At 41.0% G+C, this 26,167-nt stretch overlaps 2 protein-coding genes across 3 annotated transcripts in view; one reads left to right on the forward strand and one right to left on the reverse strand.

The window, feature by feature from the left end:
- Positions 1-26,167, forward strand: part of ptger3 (prostaglandin E receptor 3 (subtype EP3)) — a 186,568-nt gene that overhangs the window by 101,021 nt on the left and 59,380 nt on the right. The gene's annotated exons all lie outside the window — the stretch shown is intronic.
- LOC308086612 (cystathionine gamma-lyase-like) lies at positions 5,295-23,553 on the reverse strand. Of its 2 annotated transcripts, XR_013933259.1 has the most exons (13): positions 23,270-23,553; positions 21,298-21,379; positions 20,432-20,527; positions 20,067-20,176; positions 18,959-19,093; positions 18,493-18,550; positions 18,272-18,349; positions 14,797-14,949; positions 13,948-14,069; positions 11,628-11,680; positions 10,244-10,382; positions 6,834-6,970; positions 5,295-5,863 (listed from the first exon to the last, which is right to left on the reverse strand). XR_013933259.1 is itself a non-coding variant. In XM_080430225.1 (12 exons), the coding sequence occupies exons 1-12, from the start codon at positions 23,456-23,458 to the stop codon at positions 6,956-6,958; spliced, it is 1,230 nt and encodes a 409-aa protein (XP_080286351.1). In that variant the 5' UTR covers positions 23,459-23,553; the 3' UTR covers positions 5,295-6,955. The 2 variants fall into 2 exon arrangements, 1 of the variants encoding a protein (XP_080286351.1); XM_080430225.1 differs by having other exon boundaries at positions 5,295-6,970.

Here is a 26,167-nt window from a genome sequence, read left to right on the forward strand (position 1 = left end):
GACCATGAATATACTTTCACTCAAGTACTGGGGCTGAGTACTTTGTCTACCACTGGTTGACCGATTAAAACCTTAGGCATAAAACATTTTAGGCATTTGTAGAATTGGCTCAGGTCTTAATGGGTTAAATGAACACTCCAGACTGCAGGCACACAGATGAGTACTGGCGCCATATAAGCGTGTTAATAGCAATCCAGTCTGGTCCCTTTTGCAATTCACACAGCCATAAAACTACATATGCTCATACATATGTATGAACATCATGGTGAGTGTATATACGTGATGGACCCTCATTGTCGATACTCTGTTATCTCTCGGCTGCCATCTGGACCACTGGGGCTCACAAAGAGGAAGAGCTGGCTCGGTGTCCATCCAAAGTGTCCATGCTGTCTAGTAAATGAACTGAGAAGAGAATGGCTCTTTATCCACAGATGAGTGATAAGAGAAATGACAGCTGTTGCAGAGTCCATCTTCACTCCCTGCTGAATCAAGTCAAGTGTAAGATTAAAATTGTGTTTTTACAACGACTCAGCAGACAGGGACTGACAGTGCTGACATTCAGGACTGCAGAGCCATCTTATCCTATCCTATTATCCCATCCTACCTTACCATCCTGTATATTATTATACTACTATCCTATTATTATCCTTACTAATAATCCTACTATTCTACTATCGTACTTACTACTATTAACCCGTTAAGACCTGAGGCCAATTCTAAAAATATGTCTTCTAAATACTAGTCTCCGTAGCCAGACAACTATTCCACAATGTCCGAATGCTATATAGAGTCTGGAACTACACCTCCCGAAATCTGATAGAGGAAGCTGGCACTTCCGTTCACGAAAATATATTTTAAAACATCTTTACATTTTATTTTTACATTTCCATTTCGGCTTAGCATCAAGCTATTATGCTTAGATGATTTGGCCGCAGACCCCCATCTCAAAATATGTTGTTCCAGGGACCCCCAGAAGCAAAGATTTGAGTAAAAAAAAAAATCACAAACAATATATATATATTCAAAGATTTGCAAAATAATTCAAGGTTTTTCAAAAATAGCAGATCTACAAGCTCATAGTGCGGCACAAAGTGACACGATATGAGTTTGTATATCTGTTACTTTTGAATAGCCAAAGTATAAAATAATGGTTTAAGTGGTTACAATTTAAATTGACACAGATGCTTTCCCGGTTTTAATGGGTTAAAATGAAGAAAAGCAGATCTGTCCTCCTGTCTATCCTCATCCATTTCTCTCTTAGACATGTGTATTAACCATTGGCATATGCAAGCTCATTTTTGTTTGATATTTTCCTAATTTAAGCTGTTGCTCTATCGCACAATTAAGAGCAGCACTCTCTCTTTGGTAGTAGGAATAGTGGGTACATTCGCTCGATGGCACAGTGGTAAAGGTCCCTGCCCGCCAGCACAGGGGTTGTGGGTTCGAATCCACCGTGGCGCATACGGCTTTGTCGGGCGTCTATACTAACACAATTGGCCCGTGTTCGGGGGAAGGAAGTCGGGCAGGAAATGTGTGTGGGGAGGAATTAATTGGCATAATGACAGAATTACGGAGAAAAAGGGGGTAAAAAATAATTGGCAACTCAAAAAAACAAAAAGGAATAGTGGGTACAGTAGCATGCTGGACTGGGCTCAGCGGGGGATATAAACACACATATAAACCATTCCAGCAGAGAGAGCTGGCTCAGTGGTGCAAAGTTATAAAGGACTGTGTTTTAAACCCATATCAAGCCTTGGCATTTTTGCTATGGGCTAACTATGCTATGAGATATGTGTTCAGACGGCACACGTTACAACAACTAAGCCTAACCCTAACCTCACACTAACCTAACATTTGTCGGACTATAGGGACGTCAGAATAATGGGCAGCCCCTGTTTAGTTGTAGCAGTTAATTATTAATTTAATGGGTTCATATATAAGTTGTAAATCCACATACAGTATTACTCAAACTTCAAACCTTCTATTTAAACAGGATGTAGTGTAGACAGCCTCCTATGAAGACAAGGGTGGTGACTTTTCAAATAATGATACTGTAGATTGGAACCAGACATTTCTCGGGAAATCGTGAAAGCCACTTTCTATTTTGATTTTAACCATTTCAAAAATAGCAAAAATACAAGCTCACAATGTATCACATTGTGATGTGTTGATCGCTTGTATCTTGTTTTAGCCATTTTATCATTAGAACATTTTTGCTTTTATTATTTTTGTCTATGACATGCCCAAAATAGGAACACCATGGGGTAAAAGCGGTTATCCTTTCCCTCATAACAAATCGTGTAAACAGATGATGCCCATACTGTAACTTGGATGCTGTGCAGACTTTCCAAGATGTAGTTGTTTTAAACTCTCGGCAGCCACAGTAAAGCCATGATGACACATATGTGTATTGTCACAAAATGTATTTGAACAGCGGTTCTCAACTCTGGTACTAGAATTCCAGAGTGATGTTGGTTTTCATTGTAGCCATGATTGATCTAAATGATCTAAATCCATTTAATTCTAGCAAGGCTGTGGGACCCCAGGACTAAGCCCCAGGATCAGAGTTGAGAACTGCTGCCTTTGTTGGCCAGAACTGGTGAACGCAAGTGCAGAACACAGAGACAGAACATGCATTACTAGTAATGTAATAATCAATAAATTATTCACTCGTACATTCATTGTTGACAGACTGTATATTTACTCCACTTATTTATCATTATATTTACTGCTGATAGACTGCACATTATGCATATTATCCAGATACTTACTTACAGTAGCAGCTGCTGCCATTATGCATATTATCCATATACTTACATACCTGCTGACACAGTACATAAAGTATATCAGTCTCATGGTTACAGTTGATAGTCTGTATAATCCATTCATACAGTATATTCACTGGAAATAGGTGTATAAGGCATAATAATGCATATATTCACGGTAGATTATACAATTATATTCACTGATATCCATGTTAACTCCGTTAGACCGAGTGCAGACATGTAGAATCAGTCTCTAAGTCTATTTACTAAAATCGTATTTTAATCTTACTCTTATCTTTCCGCTCTTTCCTATATCTATCCTGTGTTTCATGCTTACTGCTGTTGCTGCTATACGAAACCTGCATTTCCCCAGGGGGATCAATAAAGGTTTATCTCATCTTATCTAATCTCATCTCATATCATCTCATCTTATAAAATACTTGCAGGTTTTAAATAAGGGGGAAATGAAAAGGAGTACGAGGGGGCAGGAGGACAAGGCAGGGTGGGTAGGTCAGCAGGGCAAGATGGCGGGGCAGACAGGGCAGCTAGGCAGAGCAGACAGAGCAGCTAGGCAGGGCAGACAGGGCAGCTAGGCAGGGGGCAGGTAGGCAAGCGGTACAGGCAGCACGAATAGCCAGGCAGGCAGATGGGCAGGCAGACATGAACTGGAGAGTAGAAACCGGAAACATCATGAGAAAGCTATTAACATCGACAATTAAATCACCGGGAATACTCAGAGTATATACACACTACTGCAAAGCGGCCTGAAGCCACACACATCATCACACATACACGCACACACACACACTGAGATAGACGGGGAAGAGATAAACTGGCCACAGGCTAGGTGGAAGTGGAGAGCGTGACAGCCTTAGTCACTGCCCAGACTCACTGGAAAGGCTTCTCAGAAATGAGCATTTGACAGGTAGCCAGAATCCATATTTATAATTTAGATAGTTTTAAGGAAAAGTCCTGCCAAGCTCTGTCAGTGTGACCACCTACTTTTGATCAGTGGCTATACAGTATGTCAGGGGTTGCTGTGTCTGTGAAACAGAGACAAGCTGAACTGCAAATACCCTTCCCTCATATTGCAGTAACTATGGTCTGAACTTTCACTGAATCACTGTCTTCCTTCTTCTTGGCTACTTGCAGTGGTGGAAGAAGCACTCAGAATTTTTCACTTAAGTAAAAGTAGCAATACCACAATGTGGTATTGGCATCAAATTGTACTTAAAGTACTCATTATGCAGAATGACCATTTTCACAAGTTGTTGTTTCTTTTTCTAAAGGTTTCAAAATGTGTCATAAATGTGTCAAATAGCAGATCTACAAGCTCACAACACGTCGCATCGCAACGTGTTACAAGATTGCAGATCGACTATTTTTGAATAGACAACGTATAAATTAATTGGTTAATATATGTTTTGTATAGACAATCTACATCTACAAAGTAAACAGTAACTAAAGCTGTCAAATAATTGCAGTGGATTAAAAAGTACATTTGCATCTGAGATGTAGTGGAGTAAAGGTATAAAGTATTGAAAAAAGTAAAATACTCAAGTAAAGTACAGCACTTGAGTAAATGTACTTAGTTACTTTCCACCACAGGCTACTTGTTACAGAATTATTATTCTTTCAACGTAAACTTGTCCAGACCTGACATATTTATCAACATGCTCTGAGGCATGAAAACACTGAACCCTGAGTTAAGATTAGTCGTATGCGGGTGTCGCACACACCAAAAATATTAATAACCCATGCCGCTTGTGAGCTTGTAGATCTGCTATTGTCAGTGAGAACATACGAGCAATATAAAAAGTAGACAGCACTCCGATGTCCTTCTGGTACTTTTTAATTAATAAGACATGGGCATACACAGACGTGTTTTGGCATCAAGCCTTCCTCAGCGTGTATGTGTATCATACACGCTGAGGTAGGCTTGACAGCGACACGTGTCCGTGTATACCCGTGTCTTATTAATTAAAAAGTACCAGAGTGCTGGTTATTCTTTTTATATTGTTAGTCTTCTTGAGCCGTGCATCCGGCAAACTGTATTTGAATGGACTGAGTGTGCTCGTTTTTGTTTCTACTTTGAGTACCGACGAGCAACAAGTATAATTCAAGCATTACCTAATCAACATTCAGGTCACACTCGCAAACTCAAAAACAAATTGGCGGTGCAAAAAACATCTTGTGAAATCTATTACATGGATGATGGTGACAGGAAATTAAAAAATATACTGAACCAAAGTCTTTGGTCTAATAATTCGTTTTCTACAAAGAACTAAAACCTTTCAATCACCTTATGGGAATGTTATTGATGCTTTGGTCATTAGGACTCTTGACTGGCTCATTAGACCCATCTTAAACTATCTATCAGCAGAGATCCCTTTGCGCAGCACAGCACTCTCTGGGCTAAATTGCATGTGGCATATTGACTTACCATGGTCAGTGATGCTGAACTCACAATTATAGTGCTTGTGTTTGTACAGACGACGGTTCGGAGGAAGTGAGAGACGTGGAGACCTGTACTGCAAACTGATTTTAATGGATTTGCTGTTAGCACAAATGACATTGATCAAGAATGGCCGGCCCCAATGAAGCGTGTACTCAAGCAGTGATGTGACATGTGACTAAACAGACAGACAGGGAGCCATCTCACTACAGATAAAACACAAGAGTCACTGGATGTTCTAAACAGAGAAATATTTTGCCCAGCAAAACCAAAGAGCAGTAACTGCCTAATGGTGCATTCACACCGGACACGATAAAAATAATTGTGTTGCTTGAATAAGTATATTGCATGTGTCACAATATGACCAGTGTGTTTGTTAAGCATGATAAAATGAGCTGAGGTGAGCCGGTGAGCTGAGGGTCAAACCGGTGACCTTCCGATTTCCAGACGGCATCTCTATCCACTCAGCTATGGCCTTTGACAAACAAATCCCTAGCTATGTAGCTATGAGCTTTGACATTTATTAAAATATGCAAGAAGCAGTTACTGCTGTTAGTCTTTGCGGGGCAGAGTTGTTCCTGTCATGAATTGTGTTTTGGGTTGGGTTGTGGAACACAAATGGCTCCATTTTCCAACCATTCCACTGAGAAGAGAGTGAGAAACAAAACAAACAAACAGTTCCAGCACTAGTTTCAGTCATTATTTAAATTGTTTCCCCAATGCAATTCATTGCTGGGGAAATCCACAAAAGGCAAAACCAGACTCAGAATTAGGGCCTATGTTTTCCCTTCTTCCCTTTACTGGGCATACAGTTGATGAGGCACAATAGTTATAGCTCAAATACACTGGTTATTTCTAGTATTAAAAGAAACACGGCTTTGCTTCCTTAAATTAAATCAATTAAATCCCACAGAAACAGAAAGGCCTGAGGGTTATAACAACAGCATAAAAGATGACCGTTCACTCCGCAAAACGCATCCCATGGTGCAATGCTTTCAAACCTCTGAACTCATTTGAAAAAAGTAACTGAGTTGATAAATGTATTAACGCAAGCTTACGCCATTATTAATAATTAATATTTTTAGGGGTCTGGTTGATTTTCCATTGTAACATGGATTCCTTGGTACCCCCGCCATCGTCCATGGCCCCATGTCAGAGCAAGACACGGCCACGTTCAAACACTGTGGCAAATAATGTAAAGTGTGTTTGAGGAAACCTTTAGGTCAGTTTTAATTGAATATCACCCAATTCATACTTCGTCGCACGACAGTGTCGCGCGAAAATAGCCCACCTTCAAGCTCTCAGCACGTCGCGGACGCAACGCGTTGAGAGCTTGTACGTCTCACAACGGTGTCACACGTGCGACGAAGCACAATTTAGGCTTAACACTCTACCTCATCAATGCCCTCCCAACAAAAATAAAAATAAAACATAATACATGCAAACATTACAATAAAGCTAAATAAATGTCATAAGATAAATACAAGCTTAAACATGATGCTTCTGATAAATTCGGTATTAAAAAGAAGCTTAAGTAAAAATGTAAGCATAACTATATATATATATAATTTTCTTTTTTTGAACAGGCTGTTCCCTGATGAATAGATCCATACTTTATTATGTGCGTTGAACTGAGGTACAGTCGATCCACCTGCCATCGTTCTGGCACCTGATGCCTTTTGCGTGGCGCTGTTCAGAGGTTAAAGCACTGGTCTCAAGACACCCTGAAGACATTTTACTTCTTTGGATGCTGTTCAAAGGAAACAACAGGAAAGGGGTCAAATTGACAAATTAAATTGATACTCACGCAGCACAAGATGACACAAACTTTGGACCACTTAAGCCCTATTATACTTCACCGTACAACAAATAGCGAAAATAGGCTATCTACAGTACATTTGACATTTGTTTACTTTTTCCTTTCTGAAAATGTTTTGAAAGTTGAAATACACATGTCATTATTGTTCAACAATGATATACATGATATAATGATGTGCAGCACACGTTTTCCTGCAACATGAACATGGGTAAGTTTGAGCACACCACCTTACATCACGGAAGGACTAATGCCAAACGTTTTTGACACAACTCCAGACCAAAAAGACAGCTTGGCAAGGAAGGCGCAAGCTGAGGTCTACCACAGAGAAAGAAAAGGGCTCAATAAAACATTCTGGAATATTCAACAGTAAAACCCTAGGCAGAGCTCAACCTTTAGGGCATTTGGAATGATTAACCTCATCCTGAGTTTCAGAGTCCAAGCAAACCCCAAAGCTGACCGGAAATCTAATGGAATCCCACTGATCTGACCTGCCGTCAGATCCAATTAAACGCTTGAACCATCAGAGAAGCCTTTTACCATAGGACCACAGATGATTACTGAATACATTTGTCTCCATTTCATTTCCATTTGCTACAGATGGCCAGCAAAGCGCTTCAGAAGCATTATGTGCATCCTGAGGAGAGGAGCCGCAGGTCGTATACTGTTGCATCTGGCCAGAAAACAGGGGTTTCTGGCCAAGCCAGTCTTTCACTGCCAGAAGAGCAATGGTTGATGAATACAAATCAGTATACTAGAGATCAATTTGCACCATCCAGTGACAATGTTTATAAATAATTATAAACAAATGTGCCCCATTTAGTTGTTGTTAGGGACCGGGTGCTGGCCAAGTACATTTGCAAATACCTGTAATTGGCATCTGCACTTAACCCATCTCTATTAGGAGCAATGGGCAACTATTGAACAGGACCCAGGGAGCAGTTGGGGTTCAGTGTCTTGCTCAAGGACACTTGGACACAAAGCCAGAAGGAGCCGGGGATTGAACCGGGTCACATGACATTGTAAATAACCGATTTACAAATACAAATAAAGCTTGGATGAAACAGATAGGAACCCGAAATGAGACAGGAGTACGTGTTCTGACTGAACTAGTCATTCTAGGGGGAACGTGAAGCATAGTGGTACAGTATGAGCATTGGACACATAAACCATACTGTGCGTCTGGTGAACCAAGTGCTGGTCTAATTTGTCTAAAAAGAGATTCTATAAAAACATCACAATTGTTGTCTTGTTATATAGATCAAAATGAGCATTTAGCTTTATCTGGTACAATGCATCAATTGTCTATTGCTGAAATTTATGTTAAAATTGTACATCAAATAAATTGAATAAACTAAACCAAACAAGGGGCACATTAAGACATGGCTTTTTATTCTGCATACAGTATAAACCCCAGTTGAGTTTCACTGTCATTTTCAATGGCTTGGCTTTTGAAATAAACATGAGGCTTTGCTCTGAAATCTCAGCTGGTATGTCTGTTCAAGTACTGAGATCACTTGCGCTACATATTTGATACAGATGCTATGTCCAAGGCTCATGGTGATGACAAGGTTTTGGTGCCTTTGGTTTGATGCTTACCTGCTGTCCTATTTGCTTCAATTACTTCTTGGCACTTACTTTACATTTACTTGACTGCTTCATGATGTTCACTACAATCTAAATGTCTACATTTTAAATTGTAATTGCCATGGCGAGGGCTGAAGCTGCCTTCCCGAGGTTATAATACAACAACAACAGTGAATGCTGGATTATATTTTTGCTGGTCAATGGGGAACTCCCGCTGGAAACCAAAATGGCATGGGATTCCCTGACATTGCAGGGTGAAAGTTAGCTCAGTGTGTTGCTGGCGTGCCTCATCTTTTATGGTACGCAGCCATTCTGTGAACTACCAAAAGACATGCTGCATGCATGCTATGTACATAATCGTGCCATTGCCTATGGAACTGGAGTCCTAAGTAGTTAGGATGGGTCAAATGTAGAGGTGAAATTTCCCAAAGGGGATAATAAAGTATAACTTAACTTAACTTTAAAGTACTTTACTTTACTAACAACTTAACACCAAAGCTCTCTGTTTACCGCACTGTGTTTTGGTATCTTTGTGCCAGGATAAGAATAGTGTCCCCTCAGCCGTGAATTCTTTTATATAAACAAAACGTTTTTGTATCGATTGCATCGACACAGCTGGCATCACAATTGGACTAACCAATCCACCAATTTGACAGTGGAGAATTCCATTAGATTATCTATCCTCTTAAGTGATTAAGATGCATGATGGATTGGGACACAGGGTATGGAGAGAATGAAGGGCCATGTTTAGGGTGCAGGGGCATGGAGAGTGTGGAGGGGCATAGAGAGGGTGGCGGTAATGGGTGGATATGCCAGAACCCTGTTGGGACTGCATAGCGTGAAACCAAAACATGCCTAACTCAATCCCTGTCTGCAACCCTTCCCGGCCAGACTCACTCCACACAAAATGTTCCAGAGATAATTGCCAATCCTGACTCGTCTGCCATTTGTATTGATTTGACAGATGTGCCTAGTCCTGCAGTGGTGCAGACAAAAACAAAACCATCAACAAAAACAAAAACAAAAGAAGAAAACATCTCATTGTGTTCCTCATAGTGGTCTGCTTTCAGGGAAATGCTTCTTAGCAAACATTGCCCTCAACTGGAAACGGGAATAATGGAGTTTATCTTCAAACTTGTGTGGTCATTTGATCACTTATTGTAATAGCTCCTGAGGACCTGATGACAAGAGTAAATGTTTGACAGATTAAGCGACAGGGGCGGAAGCTTTTCGTAGACTCACGCCCCTACAGCTCCGAGATAAGAACTAACCTTGGACTGCTAAAGTATACACACAAAAAGGTATACACATGACCATCACTGTAGTTAAGCTCCGATTAATAATTGGCAAGACAGACGTGTGCCACAGCCAAATGACGCTCGCACAAAAACGTATTTCATCCACTTCTTTACCCCTTTGATGTGACAATAAGGTTGATTCTAGTTCCGATTTTTGGGCATGTCAAAAAAATCTCCACAGCCTATATGCTTAATTTATTATACACATGTGGCAGCGTTGCGCAGCAAAAATAGCAGATCTACATGCTTTCAACGCCTCGCATTGCGACACGTCGTGAGTTTGCACGTCGGCTATTTTCGATTTGACAGTGTAAGTACTTACAGCAGCAGTCAGAGCTTGTTCCAAGTCGTCTATGATGTCTGCTTCATTCTCCAGTCCCACAGACAGACGGATCAGCGTGTCACTGATCCCCAGGACAACTCTCTCGTTCTCTGGCACCGATGCGTGGGTCATAATAGCCCTAGGAGATGAGACATGTAGACATCAGTGTTGCACAGCAATAAAAAGCAATCTATGTGACACATCTAATTTTGCCCAAGAATATCCAATTTAATGTGTAACCCCTGGAAAATATGACCTAGGTTGCCTCTAAAGGCCATTATGTGAATGAATGGTCTTGATAAAGATCAGCTGTTGAAACACTTGCTCCTGTCCCAGTTAGTGTTAGTAGTTATCTTGATCACTGCTGCCCCCTTGTGGCGTTCCTCATTACATGATGTATTGTCCAGAATGCACAGTACAGCTTACAGTAAGAGGAAATCTATTCATTCTAATAGAACTTATCAGGCGAACCTGTGTTTTCTGCCATTTGATTTTCCTATTTTGTTTTTCTATATTTGTCTCTGTTGAATTAAAGCTTGCTGTGTTTTGCAACAGAGATAGTATTTTCTGCGTCAAACATAAAGATCTTGCTCAAAACATTACCTCTAATCAAATGGTCATAAAAACAGCCAAACACGTTTCATATTGTAAGAATAAAACATATTTTTTCATACACTGATCTAGCTACAGGAAAAGGGTGCTACGGTACTGATAGGTATCACTCTTCAAAAATGTATCCAATAAATAAATGTAGATGCAATGACAATGTAGGCATACACTCTTATCCAGAGTGACTTACAAAGTGGTTCTCAACCTTTTCAGGCCATGACCCCCCAAAATAATCATAATTGAACTGGGGACCCTCCCCACCCTGATAAGCACTTGGAATGTAGGAGTTGAGGCATTCAATTGTGTTCCACAGATAAATATAGTGAAAATAGCAGATCTACAAGCTCACAACGCCTCTTTTTCTTAAAAGTCTTTAAATTATCACTTCACTGTCATCTCCCCCCCCCCCCCCTGAGGGTCCCGACCTACAGGTTGAGAACAGTGCTATATCAGAGAAACAGCAGTCAACAAACAACAACAGGGTTAATGGTCCAGGAAATAAGAGTGCAAAGAAAACAAGTAAGTGCTACAGAGTAACTAGGATACCAGGTAAACATCAAACTTAGCATTTGTCACAACACCCTATATAAATGACCATAAATAACTCAGCATCTGTGTTAAAGCTAACAGCACACATCTCTCTAAATAATGCACATGGCACATGTGACCAAGTGAACCAACATGCATCTATTCTGGATAACATAACTAGCATCTATCTAAATTGGAAAAGTACTGTTACAAATCAGTGAAGACATTTATGGAAATAAATACTTACGGATGTTCTGCTAAACTTTCATAACCACCAAGACTCTCAGCGACTGCAAACAACTGAAATCAATACACAAACATAGGAACATAAGTTTACAGACTACAATACAAAATGTAATTGCAAAGCACAGCTTTAAATAGTGCCACTTTTGCATCTAACCAAAGTTACTTTATTTCTTACCCTATTGAAAAATACATTTACTTTAGTATTTTTTGCAAAAATACTTTTACATCAATATTGAAATATCTACCTTGAAACATTAACTTTAAACGGTAGAGTTAGCTGAAGTAGCAGTTCTGCATGAGTAGAACATGGCAGTACTACTATTTTCGACCTGAAAGATCAAACTCTTATAACCTGCAGCAGTCAAAGAGAATGCCTGAGCCAGCCATCCATCACACAGAGTAGGACCAAAAATCACTTAAATAACAATGTGAGAAATGTCCTGGCTCGAGGCGAATAGAATGACTTCCACTGACTCCTATATACTCATGCTTCCATCAGCACTTTCTGATTGTATGACCCATTGGACTTTTACAGTAACTTTTAAACCAATTTTAGGCTTTGAGAAAAAGTTCAAATGTAATAAGTGACTTAAGACAGGGTCTAATAAGCGTGTGGCTCCAATCTATGACGTGAGTCATCTATAAACGTAGCCATAATGTATGTATTTCAGACGGATCTGACCGTCTTCCATTATAAAATAAAAGTGAAATATTTCAAAAGTATAAATCAGGTGAAAAAACCGCATGGAGGTACTTCCTTGGCCTACTGGCAGTGTGCACAAAACATCTGTACTGTGCACAAAACTGATGCAGAGAGATAGATAGATGGATGGATGGATAGATGGATAGATAGATCACTTTGTTCCTCTGTTTCTTTTGACACGCTTCTGCATTGCCTATTACAACTTAACCTGGGAGCGTCCCTGAACCACTACAGTCTATCCCTTGATTTATACTTTGTTGTGTGCCATGCAGGGGTGTATTGGTGATTTTTTTCCCAGCAGGACGGTATTTTAATGACGTCACACGCGTTTTATTTGACCTTAAAGTAGGAAACATGTTTGTATAGGAAATGTTTATTCGCTTAGATTTTGTCTTTTTAAACTAATACAAATTCAAGGAATTCGATGAATTATAGAGCTGAAACTAAAAGTTTGCTTTGAACGAGTATCTTTCTCTTCTTTTGACGGTGGCTGACTCTGAGGCATTGCTGCGTGCAGATGGTGTGCAGATAGGATACTGGCAGCAGCTCTACTGAAGCCAAGATGCTGTGTTGCTTACCGTGTAGCCTATAGAATAGATGCAAGGAGTGAGGACACATTTCACACTTGTAAAGCTGTTATGCAAAGTAGCCATTTGGGTACCATTTGGGTACGCGCGTGCACTGTACTGGGCCGTAGATGGGCGTGAAAGATTTACCGGCCACATGCCGTCCTACCCCGTGTGGCCCCCATGACACCACTGGTGCCGTGTCACGCACCGAATATAGCTCACAATGTGTCACGCTGCGACGTGTTGTGAGCTTGTAGTTAAGCTATAGTATTTTCGTATTATAGTATTGGTAGTCTGTTTTAACTTGAACAATAATCCAAAACGAATGTGTTACGGTACTATTGTTGGCCATTGATCAGCTCCACTGGATCAGGGGTGAGTTTAGTACCTTGATCAGACTCAGTAGTAGTTAATGAATGTTACTCATTACATATTACATATTTCAACTTCTTCCAGCCATTAAGAAAAATCAAGCCAACTACTCACAAGACTGTTCTTTTAACCTTAAGAACTTCCGCTTCAGTTTATTGTCACATTTTTCACACCAGCTATAAAAAAAAAAGAGTTGTAAAATTCTGCATTGGGTGAGGTCTCATGTTTAAAGTTGGTCTTTAACACAACACAGAGACTACAGCTGATAGTCAGCTGATGGCACTGTTCTGCGCCTGAGTGAGAGGTCTGCCACTGTATAATTTAATCTGGAGATTGTTGAGTAAGAGGATGGTGTGCTCCAGTCTTCCTTTGATGTAAAATGTGATCATCAAGTGCTGTGGTTTATGACTAACTGCCTAACTTGAAAAGCAGCAATCACAATACAAAGTGTACTACAATGCCAAGAAAAATGAACACTGGATTATGTTCCACAATGGATATGTAGTTTGTTAACCTTTCAACCTGGTGTCCCTATTTTTGGTGTGTCACTGTAGGTGACACACCCAAAGTGTTAAAACTTGTGTTTAACACTTTTGGAGCAGAACAGAGGTAGGACTGGGAGGCTTGGCAACACATTTACCTTCCGAACAATTTACGTCTATCACTGTATTATTCACCTGGAGGGCGTTGAGGAAGAGAGTGGCGTGCTCCAGTTCTCCCTTGATGTAAAATGTGATCATTCCAGGGCAGCCTGTGCACTGTCGCTTCATCAGCTCATGCTGAGGGTGTGAAGGCAACCCTACACAAAGAGAGGGCGGGGTGGGGATGGGGGGGGGGGCAGAGAGAAGAACAGGTCGATCAAGTTGAAAATCCCATATCTGCTGGCTAGAATTAAAAAGATGAGGTAACTGGAGACACAGGCCATTGTGATGTGAAATGCAACGTGTCGGTTTTTAAAGTGCTGCTCATAAACTAGTTCTGTTGCTTTGGTTATTATGTCACCCATCTAGTGGCATCTTAAGGGGTATTAATTGGGGTTATTTGTGAAAGTACTTAAGTGTACACAGAAGAAGACTTGGATCTCCGTTGCCACTTATGTATTTTTGATTTTTTTGGGGGTTAGTAGTTAGGTAGGCAGGCTTTTTGTTCTCACTACAACTAGTTAGTTAGTTAGTCTGTCTTTTGTTTCCTTCGATGCTTATTTTGTTATTTTGGCAACATCCGTGTCCCTTGGTAGTGGCTTGGTTTGTATATGCATATTTTTGAGGAAATGTAAATATTGTAAATAACATCCTGCTTAAAGAGTAAAAGCACATTGCACCTTTTGCTCAAAACCTTGTGTGGTCTCCTTTATTTGCCCCTCCTATGCTCAACAACCTGGTAAACATCATTATGTTACAAACCCCACCCTAGACCCTAAAGGGTTTCGTAAAACAAACCAACACATACAATCTGCCCTAGAAGGACAAACAGCAGCAACCACTTTTGTATGTTAGATCAGCTATGGCCGCAAAAGAATAAGTCACCTGGGAAGATGACACGTTCCACCCGGGGGTCCGCTTCCAGATACTTGGCGGCGGCCATGGCGTTCTTGAAGTGTTGCTCCATCCTCAGGTGGAGCGTCTTCAGTCCTCGGTTAACCAGGTAGCAGTCAAACGGAGACGGCACTGCACCCAGGGCTGAGTCATGTAGAGGACACAGAATGAAGGGTTGGTTACACCACCATGCTGTCTGTACACACTGTATAGGGCTACAACTATCGATTACAACCATTACCACTGTCGATTATAGGGCTACAACTATCGATTACAACCATTACCACTGTCGATTACCTTTTCAATTAATCAATTAATCGCTCAACCACTTAAAGGACAACTTCACCCATTTTCAACCTATCTTCATATAATTGGTCCTCATTAATACTCATTGTAATATGGTACCATTTTTGTCTACCCCATCTGTGTCTCAGAGGAGGGCTGCGGACAGTTCACCTATAAAGCTCTCCACGGGCTGGCCCCAAATGACTTAACTGAACTACTGCGCCCCAAGGTCAATGTGAGATTACTTAGGTCTTCAGACAAATTCCTTCTCACTGTCCCTATAACGAGGCTGAAAACCAAAGGTGATCGAGCTTTTGCAGTGGTAGCCCCCACTCTCTGGAATGGCTTACCACTGTCCCTAAGAAACGAAGAGTCAGTCGATGCCTTTAAAAAGCTGCTAAAAACCCATTTGTTTCGCAAACATTTTGTTTTGTAATATTGTTTGTTAAAAAAAAATGGTTTTGTAATATTGCTTATTTCTATGTATTGTTTTGGCTGTATTGTTGTGTTTCTTTTTTTTACTCTATTTCAATGTGGTGTTCTTGTTTTATTTTATTTTATTTATTGTACAGCACCTTGTAACATTTGTTTTGAAAGGCGCTTTAAAAATAAATTCACCTTACCTTCCCTTCAGAAACCTGCCTATAATGACATACCAAAATAGGAATTGATTATGATTATGCACCACTAATGCTGCACAAAACCTGCTGTACATTGTATCTATGTTGTTTCTCTGAAACATCTGTTCTTGATGTTGACATTTATTGGCCTTGAGAAAGACAGGTTATTGCCAGTTCCCCTTTGTACTGTGGTCCTGGTCATTACTGTGTAGATAACCATGTGTCTTCCGACTTCCCAGCTGCATCTTTTCACCTGACAGCCAGTAGTTTCACCGCATAACGTATGCAGAGGAACAGGCCATCTCCCCCAATTCCCCTCCCCGCTGAACAAATGGCCCGACACACGAGTAGGTTGTCCACAACCAATTGCGTCCATCAGAGGACCCAGCCAAGCCAGATGCACTGCTTTTGGGAATTTAACCTGCATCGGCACTGTCCTAAAAGGCCTTCTGTTGTAATAACGACTTAGTTTGTTTTGCTTTCCTGTGATCTCGAGTTAATTGACGTTATTTCGAGAAAACGAAACACTGTTTTCTCGACATCATGAGATAACTTTTTTTTCGAGATCATGAGATAATGTTCTTGAGATCACAAGAAAGCTAGATGTTGTTTTATCGAGATAATACAGTATCAAGCCAGCTTAAATAAAAGTCAGACAAGCATAAGCATTTCACTTTTGGTATACATTTTTTGTAACAAGAACTAATATGGCTGGAGGAGCTCAGTCTATTACTTTGAACTACTGAGATGTTTTAACCCAGGAGTAACCTGGCTGATGATGATGTTACCATAATGATACCTTTTGCTGTGTGTAGTGTTCAAAACATAGGCTGCACAGTGCACACTGTGCAGCCTATGTTTTCTGTAGAAAGGCTGTGTTGACCTTGAAAACTGGCATAGTGTTAACACAATGTGGTTACTGTATTATATTATATTGTGCTTTATTTTCTATACTAATCACTGTGACAAAAGACATTACCTACTCAGTAGTTCTGCTGTGATATGCTGATGTAATTGAAACCACACGGTCAAAACCGGTCAGCATCCTTTCACTGCTTTTTAAAGTTTTACATTTTGTTATATTATAATTCAAGACTATGTCCCTTTAGGGGATCCGTAATTATGCCCTAGATACAATAAATTAATTTTAACTACGTATATCCTGAGCTCTTTGAAAGTGTGCTTGAAGTTAGACTAAGGGCTTCTCTGTCTTCATAGACTTTGTGAGCACCTCGCATTCACCTGGACTCTCAATTGAGAGTCCTTTAATTTTTCTTATTTGATAGTCTGCAGGCTGTTCTTTCTTGAAGAATATAATCTGTGTGGAGTTTGCATGTTCTCCCCGTGTCCCCTAGGGTAGGTACCCTCACAAAAACATGCAGTAATCCTCGTCATTATACTGCCTCCCCCTGGCCCTGGCCTTGGGCGCCTGATGGAGGGGAAAGGAACTGGTTGGAATAACGTGTTCCTTCCACGCGCTACGTCCAACCAGGGAAGCTCTCCCCTGTCAGGTGATAAAAAGGTCAGTTGGCTCTCATGCACTGAAGGAGGCATGAGCTCGGCCCTGGCCTCCCTAGGTTGGCAGAGGGAAGGTAGTGCCCAGGATTACATAGATAATTGGCACTGGGTGTAAAAAATAGGGGTTACAAAAATCGTGGGATAACATTTTTGGTAAAAAATATAAAAATAAAGAATATAATTATTTATTATATCCACCATGCATAATTATGATTAAAGTCCAATTTTGGTTTCCATGGATAAATCCAACACAGCGTGACAAACAAACATGGTGTCACAGCGGTCAAAAACCTTTTGCCCTTCCGGGTCAAACATCTGACGAAGACAGAAAACTTCCCAGCTATACCTGTGCCTATACAGTAGATACCAAAACAGCAATACCCACACGGTGATAACCACACAGTAAACAGCTATTACATTTGAGTAATTACACCAAAATATTTGGCACCTACAGTGGCATTGTGGAAAAAGAAAGAAAACAAACAAACTGGAGTTTTGGGCAGACATGTCTGTGGGAAGAACTGAGGGGGGGCGCTTTCTGACTATTTTGCCCGGGGCGCAACATTGCCTTGCGCCGGCCCCGTGCATGTAGGTACAGGACCTTGGCACCTGAGAGCATGTTTTGGATGTTGGATAAGCCAATGTACAGTAGGTCAGAGTTTACTGTTTGGAGAAGGCTGGACAGAGACAACAGACCATTAAAGACTACCATTAAAAGTTACCTCACAATTACTGGCTCTCCAGAGATTTTAAAAACAATTTATCATCCTTTAGGACTAGTCACATTTACATACAAAGATGAGGCAACAGTGTTTTTTACAAGATTCTTAAAATGTTATGATGTACTTTCAAAGTTATACACATGAGAAAAGAAACATTAATCACGGCTGTGCTTAGCAACGCATTTTTGTAACAGCCTTGTGATTAAATGTGAGATGCTTTTTTTTATCCTGTTCAAGGGAGTGTCTGACAAGGGTGTGGACTTCTAAAACATGTACTGTACGATGTGGGTGACTTCCGCGTGTACAGTACCAGTTACTCACCATTCTGTAGAAATTTCAGTCGCTCATATAGATCCTCCCGTATAACCGAAACCAGGCCCATTACCACGTCACTGTGACCTGCCGGTAAAAAAGCACCATAAGACATGCTTCAGTTTTTCATCTGAAACAGCTGTTGCAACATGTCACCGGAAGTTATATCACAAAGCATAATTCAGGCTTGAGGCGGATGTGCCAGTATGTCTGTATGTGTATTTACCTACCGTTCATGTACTTGGTGGCTGAATACATGCAGACGTCAGCTCCCAAAGCCAGTGGGCGCTAGAGAGTTAAAGACAGAAACAAGAGGGGATTTGGGTTAATCAATGACTTGTTTCCACATGAATGAGAATCCAAGCACAGTAAACAGTTATATTGGTGTTTCAGAGTCAAGAGAGCGTGCACTCCTCTGATGTATGTGTGCACTGTGCACACACGTCAGACAGACACACGCACGCACGCACACACACACACACACACACACACACACACACACACACACACACACACACACACACACACACACACACACACACACACACACACACACACACACACACACACACACACACACACACACACACACACACACACACACCCACACACACACACACACACACACACACACACACACACACACACACACACACACACACACACACACACACACACACACACACACACACTTACCTGGAAGTATGCAGACATGAATGTGTTGTCTACTACTACCACAATGTCCTTGTTGTATTCGTGAACCAAATCAGCACAGGTCTTGATGTCAACAACTTTCATGGTGGGATTAGTGGGGGTCTCAATCCACACCAGCTATGAAAAAAAGGAAACACACACTATAAAAAACTGTGATATTTAATAGAAAGCAAAGGTTTACACACCTGGCTCCTGGTGGCAAAGACTTGGGGTTGCATAATGCTGGTTTAGGCTCAAAACCAAGCGGTGAAATTATAGCCAAAGTAGAGTCTGTTTAAACAAGTCAAATCCAGTCATGTTTCCTCTATTGTGCCAACTAAGGGAGCCTATTGAGAGCGTATTATAGAGGCCAAAGGTGCAATTAACAAGCAAAACAAAAGAACGACAAGTATGCTGATTAAGAATGACACGGTCACTCATGCTCAAATAACTCATAGAAGTAAGGATCATTACTTAATTGGAAGGGGAGATAGATTTGAGTTTGGGTATTTATTAGCTATTTGTAGATATTTGACACTACATATTTATTTCCATTATCACTTCTCAGGATATAGAAGTTTCCGGTTGGATCCTAGGTCCTCCTGGCTTTGTGTCAAAGTGTCCTTGAGCAAGACACTGAACCCCTAACTCATGTGAATGGGTGAATGTAATGTACAATCTAAATCGCTTTGGATAAAGGCGATATAGAAATGCAGAGTTGCAGACCATTTACAATAGAAGCAAAGACAAAACACACATAAAGTGCTGTAAAGCAAGTCATTAAAATACTATAAAATAGTTGTAAACAAATAAAAAACAAACACATCAGGAGGTGAAAGCAAGTCTATAAAAGTGGGTTTTAAAAGACACTGAGGGTGTTCCTGGTGGCTCAGCCAGTTGGTGCACACAGACCAAATGTTCCTAGTGAGTGTGAGGACCCGGGTTCAAATATAATCCCTGTCTTTTCTCAGAGGTCTCTCCTCTCTCTCTGCCCTTGGTTTTCAGTCTTTCTACACTATTATGTCTTGTTAAATGTTAAATAAAGTTGAGTTTGGGTTTGCTAGGTATTGGTAACAAACAAAAATGCAACGTGCCATGTTATTCAACTAACCTTAGTGTTGGGCTTGAGAGCAGCCTTGAGCTTTTCAGGTTTTGTGCAATCGGCAAAACCCACGTCCAGGCCAAGTGGAGCTGCAATCTTTTGGAAGTAACGATTGGTACCTGGAGAGATAAGCGATATCCAATTCAGCACGTCATATTACCATAAATGTTTTAAAAGAATACTTTGAAGGGATAGCTGCTCTATTTGACAGTATAGTGGATAGATCGGAATTAGGCACAGGTCATGAGCTCGATTAAATCCCAAAATGTTGTGGTTTTGTTGTCACCAACACGGTGAGAATCAAGGCTGCTTCAGTCCTTATTATAATGTTGTTATACACACTTTCAAGCCACAGAGGGATATTTATTTCTTACCTCCATACACGTCGTCCATGCACACAATACCATCTCCAGACTTTAGCAAGTGAGTGATGGTCGTTGTAGCCGCCAGCCCAGAGGCGAGAGCCAGGCCTGCAGGAAATTCACAGTTAATGACATGTTCTATGACCATAAATTCTTTTCATTGTTCGACTTCTTGGGAGACTGAATCAATTACTTCCTGTGCTTTTTTCTTTTTGCATTCTATATCTGTAGAAGCTTGCTATTATGATCTAGGTTTCTTTGTTTGATCAAACTTCAGCTGCATCAGCGCACTACTGACTCAACCTCATCTATCATAATTCAGCAACATTTGCCACACCTAAAAAGCAATATGAAATGAGATAAGATTACCCAATACAGATAAACCGACTTCAGAATCAGACTTTTATTGGTACATTATTGGCCAGATAAGTTCTTTCAACATTCAAAGAAAAATGACATAAAGTGGTATAAATAATATAGAAAAAGAAAAGTGTAAAATAAAATGTAGTAGTGCTGGGAAATATATTGATATTATGTCGACGTTGTGATATGAGACTAGATATCGTCTGGGATTTTGGATATCGTAATATCGTTATATGTGTGTTATAGACATTACCTGTAAGAAATCTCATTGTGTAAATATTTTGTGAAACCACCAATAATCATCCACACAATATAGTCACAATGTCGATATTGAGACGTTCGGTCAAACATATTGTGATATTTGATTTTGTCCATGTCGCACAGCCCTAGGGTGCTGAGAAGGAATTTAGTGAAAAGCTGGTCTCCTGCAGTGAGACCATCTATTCTCTAATGGTCCCCTAGTCTTAGGGGATGTCTTAGGGCCTAATGTCATTATTGTTCTTCAATAAACCTACAGTGTTTGGCTCCATCCAGGGCTGCCACAGCGACCTCAAGACAATTTCTTGTAGGATTTCCACTCCGACTGTATTCAAATCCCTAAAGAGAATACACAGACATGGTATTATTAAAGGCATTGGTATAGGGGTCTTCATTGTTTTTCAGGTCAAGGACCCCTTAGCTGAGAGACAGATGAAGCAGGAACCCCCACTACATATTGTATACAATTGTGTTGCAGTTTGAACTTTTTCATAGATTTCATAGATAGTTGGTGATAACTTAGAAAAACAAGGATAGTATGCTTTCAATAAGGAATACCGTAAAAGAAGTAACACGGAGTCAGTCTTAAATAATAATCTGGGTTACTTAGCTTACTTATTTGCACAGGAGAGACAAGGTGGTAGTTACAGCATAACAATATTATCTACTGGTAATACAAAATGTTCCCCAATATAACAGACAGTTTATCTTTTATTAACCCCACCACACAATATAATATCAACATGAACAGGGGCGAAGGCTCCTCTTGGTGGCAAGGTTGTCTGTGCTGAGGCATCATGGATAAACTGTAACCACAACTTTCACGGGAAAGAAAGAGTATAGGCCAGGCCCGGGAGCAAAGACATATCATATAGCCAGATACAGAACTGTCCCTTCTGAGCAAAATACATCATGCTTTATGCAATTATCCAAAATGATACAAATCAAAGTCTAATACACCATTGATTATAAAATATCTAATCTAACAGTTGGATTCATGCTAATGTGTATTTAGTTATATAGTTAACCTTTTAAACCCTCAATATTTAGTCAACTTGACCCATTGGCTCTGTTCTTTTTTCCCTCTACACCAACTCTCCGAAAATAGCAGATCTACAAGATCACTGTGAGCTTGTACATCTGCTATTTTCGGGTAATGTTCCCCATTACACAACGATTTGGAACTGTAGTAACTCTGCCCCCTGTTGAAGACCCCTGCATTAGTACATGATTACATAAACCCACTTAAAGAGCTGGCCATATGGCCAGGCAGCAGGAAGGGACTTAGCCAAAAAGTCTCTACTTGATGTTGGTTATTTTGTTTACAAACGCAGACGCCAATAGAGGATTGAAATGTCGTGCTTCATTAGTTTGCTCTGTCACAGTGAAATAGTGCTCTCCGCTGTCTCTGTAGTCGGTAGGCTAACAACGGGGTGCAAAGCTTCACATAACGGGGACCCACCGGCACGTGCCTGTTACAGCTGCATTGGTGGCCTATCGAAATATGTGACTCGAGGCAGAGGGTCGCTGTTTGGCAAACCCACGCTTGTGTCAGGGCGAGAGGATGGCAAGCCACTTAAACATTGTTGATGTAATATATTGATGTATTGGTGTTTGAGTTCCGGTCATCATATATTCTGATGGTTCTTGTGGAAATGTATTGACAACCAGGCGTTTAATTTTCCCTTTTAACACAAGTCGAGATCTACTTAGATATATAGGACCACAATGGAAACAAGTCCCCAGGACGTTTTTGTATTATTTCCCCTACTGTATGACTGTACGTCGTGCTGTTTACATTCTGACTAATAAAGCATTCAATCAATCAAAAAGATCTTGTAGAAATGTTGAAAAGTTCCTCAGCATATATCATGAATGTTATGTGATACAATGAATATGTACAACAACTCCAGCCGTTTTCCTCAAATCTATTTAAACGTGTCGATCAAGTTATTCACTTAGCATCCTCGACTCGCTCCACGTGAGCGAACTTCCCCAAATCACAACAAAAGTCATGGAGTCCGCGGTCGCGGAATTCGGCAGGTCACTAGTGTCGGTGTAAAATCTGACAGTCGCCAGCCGGTTTCCTCTCGTCCTCATGCGTTATCGGTGTAGAGAGAGATAAAGGCCACAGCGATAGATACTAGGGCTATGTCACATCATCATCATCATCCTCCCTGAAACGACCTTAAGGTAGAGATGGATGGATGGCTCCATCGTGGTACTTACAGCATGTTTCCCCGGTCCGAACTGTTTGAACGTGGTGGAGAGGGAGATCGGTGGCACCACAGCCATGGATTTCCACTGCTCTGGCTCTTGGCCAACGTGGATCGCCTCTGTGGCGAACGACTTGAAAGCCGTGCTGAAGCCGGCGAACACGTCGACCTGTTCGCTCTGTTTGTGTGTCGAGGAGGCCATAGTGGTGTGTACTACTAATCCGGCTCAGGTCCCTGAGAGTACGGGATGTGTATGTTTTCACCGTTGAGTGAACTTGATAGGAGAGTAAAGTGTCATTTAACGGAGACGTGCGAGACCCGAGGCCGGTGCGGACCAATCAGCGCGGAGAGGAGAGGAGAGGACGGCGCCCATTGGTGCATCTCCAGGGGCGTCCGGCATACGTCACTCTGGTTGGATGGTTGTGGCTGTGGTGGGTGCGTTGTGCTTGTGTAATAATGCCTGCCTGGCTGCTTGGCTGGCAGGCGGGTGAGGGGACACGAAAACAGCAGATCTGCAAGCTCACAACGCCTCTCGCTGCGACGCGTTGTGAGCTTGTAGATCGGCTGCTTTCGCTGCGCGACACCGGCGCGCGACTCCATGTACGTCTTGATTTGACTCACGCTTCTCTGATGCAATCTTGTGAGGGCTTGAGTCAGGACAGGACAGGCAGCATGCTTCATTTCTTTTCCTCTTTTCGTTATCTTCTTTGTTCTTCTTCATTTTCTCTTACTTTCTTCATGGACTAAAAACCTACATTTTTAACAAAGCGTGTCCTTAATTATTCTTGGGGCTTTTTTTTGTCTTTGCCCTGTTTTGCCCTGGTCTTTGCCCTGTTTTTGCCTAGTTTTAATTTTCCCTTTTAGTTCAGCCCATATATGGATTTAGCCTAGTTGGGTCCCATGTTATTGTTTGGTTGCCTATGCTGTTTTTATGCCATGTTTTTAAACCCTGTAGCACTCTGAGATTCGCAAGAATGTAAAGTGTGTTATAAATCAAATGTATTATTCTTATTTTTACTTCCTTTACTTTATTGTATTTTATTGTTCTCTCATCTCACTTTTATTTGTGTACTTTTTTCCCTTCTCTTTTGTGAGCACTCCTCTCCACCAAGGCACCTTGTTGTGGTTCTGACTGCAGCAGCGCAAATTGCGCAATTGCCAGATAGTAGCCTGTTATTGTTATCATACAGTGTGGTTTGTGGTTTTAAGACCTCAATAAGTCCAGCAAACGGCCATCTCGAAGACAGCCCACTGTAATTTATGTATGAAATAATCTGTCGTGCGATGGAGTTGTCTGAAATGAATGCAATTTTGTAGTTGTTTTCATCGCTCCTCTACTCTGCTCAACACTAGCAGTTTAAAATATCCAACCTGAAACCAACTTCACACGGTACTCTGTTCCTGGTTAAATCTATTCGTTTTTTTCTCGTTGGACTTCATATTTATGGTCTATCTATATGGTAACAAGTTTACAGCGTTAAAATCCTCATGAAGGTGACTTCTCTGTCTTTACGTCGCGCACAAACAGTACAATTTGATTACGAGAGAGAATTATGAAAGCTCAAACTCACAGCCTAAACTCATTTCCATTCCCGAACCATAGGGGGCATAAGCGGTCTTCATTTCAGGCTCAGAAGTGCAAGGTTAAGGTTAGGTAAACTTGAACGCCCACAAAGGGCAATTAGTTTTTCAGACATAAGTCCAACACAACGCTTATAGTAATGCATCACACACAACACAAACAATAAAATATAATGATAAATATCACCCACAGGGTCACAATAAATGATGGGGAAAGGGGGGGGTAAATACAAATAAACTAACATGATGAGATCTGGGGTTATGGTTTGTTTAAAAAATAAAATAAAAGTAGTATCAGGAAGTTTTTCCTGTGGTATGGCATCTCAGCCTGAAAGCCCTGATCGGAACCCTGAAATTCATGGTAGCCAGTCAGGCAGCATCCTTCCTACACTCCAGGCAGAGGATTATCTCAGACCCCACCCATGTCCCCCACCCTGAGTACCAGTTTCAGGGCGGAGGACCATAAAACTGGTACCCCTAGTGCAGATCAAACACTTTAAGAACTCTATGGCCCCACCCATAAAAACACCCTAAATGCATTGGTGAGGCTGCCTTACTTTTACAGCACATATCACATACGTCCACTATTGATCACTATTATGGTGTGTTTTGCAATGTGCAGTGTGCACTGTGTGTGTGTGTGTGTGTGTGTGTGTGTGTGTGTGTGTGTGTGTGTGTGTGTGTGTGTGTGTGTGTGTGTGTGTGTGTGTGTGTGTGTGTGTGTGTGTGTGTGTGTGTGTGTGAGAGAGAGAGAAATGCACATTGTTTGTTTCATTCTACCAGACTGGTATTTGCATTGCCTCTGTCACATGACTTTATTTCACCAATCAAATGTAGCCAGTTACAGCACACAGAATTGCCACACCCTATGACTGTCAACACCTGAGGTTATATGTGAGGTTATACACACATAAGAATGAGTGGACAGACTAAAAAAGATTTGTATTGTGCGCTTCCTTCTTTATCTGCCTTAATATATATTATTTTGTAAAGATTTTCTGATTCAGGTGTTCAAGACGATTTTTAGAAGTTGAAAGCTGGGAGGGGTCTACTCTCGAATTGCCTTCACCTGTATTAAATATAACGTACAGGTTTTATAACAATCCTACAGACACTCATGATTAAACAAATCCACCTAGTTTGGGAGATGTAAATAATGTGGCAGAAAATCTAGTCAGATGGATGTCCCAGGGGGAAATGTTGTGTAAATCGAACTAATGGCATTGGAGTTATGACTTTTCAAAGTTACAAAAATGTTGACATTTAATTATAGTGCACCCCTCAGGCCGATTAGGGTCGTATTGGCTGTTGTTCATGTCTGCCATTTACC

The sequence above is a fragment of the Gymnoscopelus braueri genome (genome assembly GCF_963280865.1).
Source record: "Gymnoscopelus braueri genome assembly, chromosome: 6".
In the NCBI taxonomy this organism is placed as follows: Eukaryota; Metazoa; Chordata; class Actinopteri; order Myctophiformes; family Myctophidae; genus Gymnoscopelus; species Gymnoscopelus braueri.

Coding starts and splice junctions, on each gene's coding strand:
- LOC308086612 (XM_080430225.1), bottom strand. CDS start 23,458: ATGGCCTCCTCGACACACAAACAGAGCGAACAGGTCGACGTGTTCGCC. Junction 18,551..18,958: donor TCATGTCTGCATACTTCCAG/GTAAGTGTGTGT, acceptor TTAACTCTCTAG/CGCCCACTGGCTTTGGGAGC. Junction 10,383..11,627: donor GAAAGTTTAGCAGAACATCC/GTAAGTATTTAT, acceptor CTCATCTCCTAG/GGCTATTATGACCCACGCAT.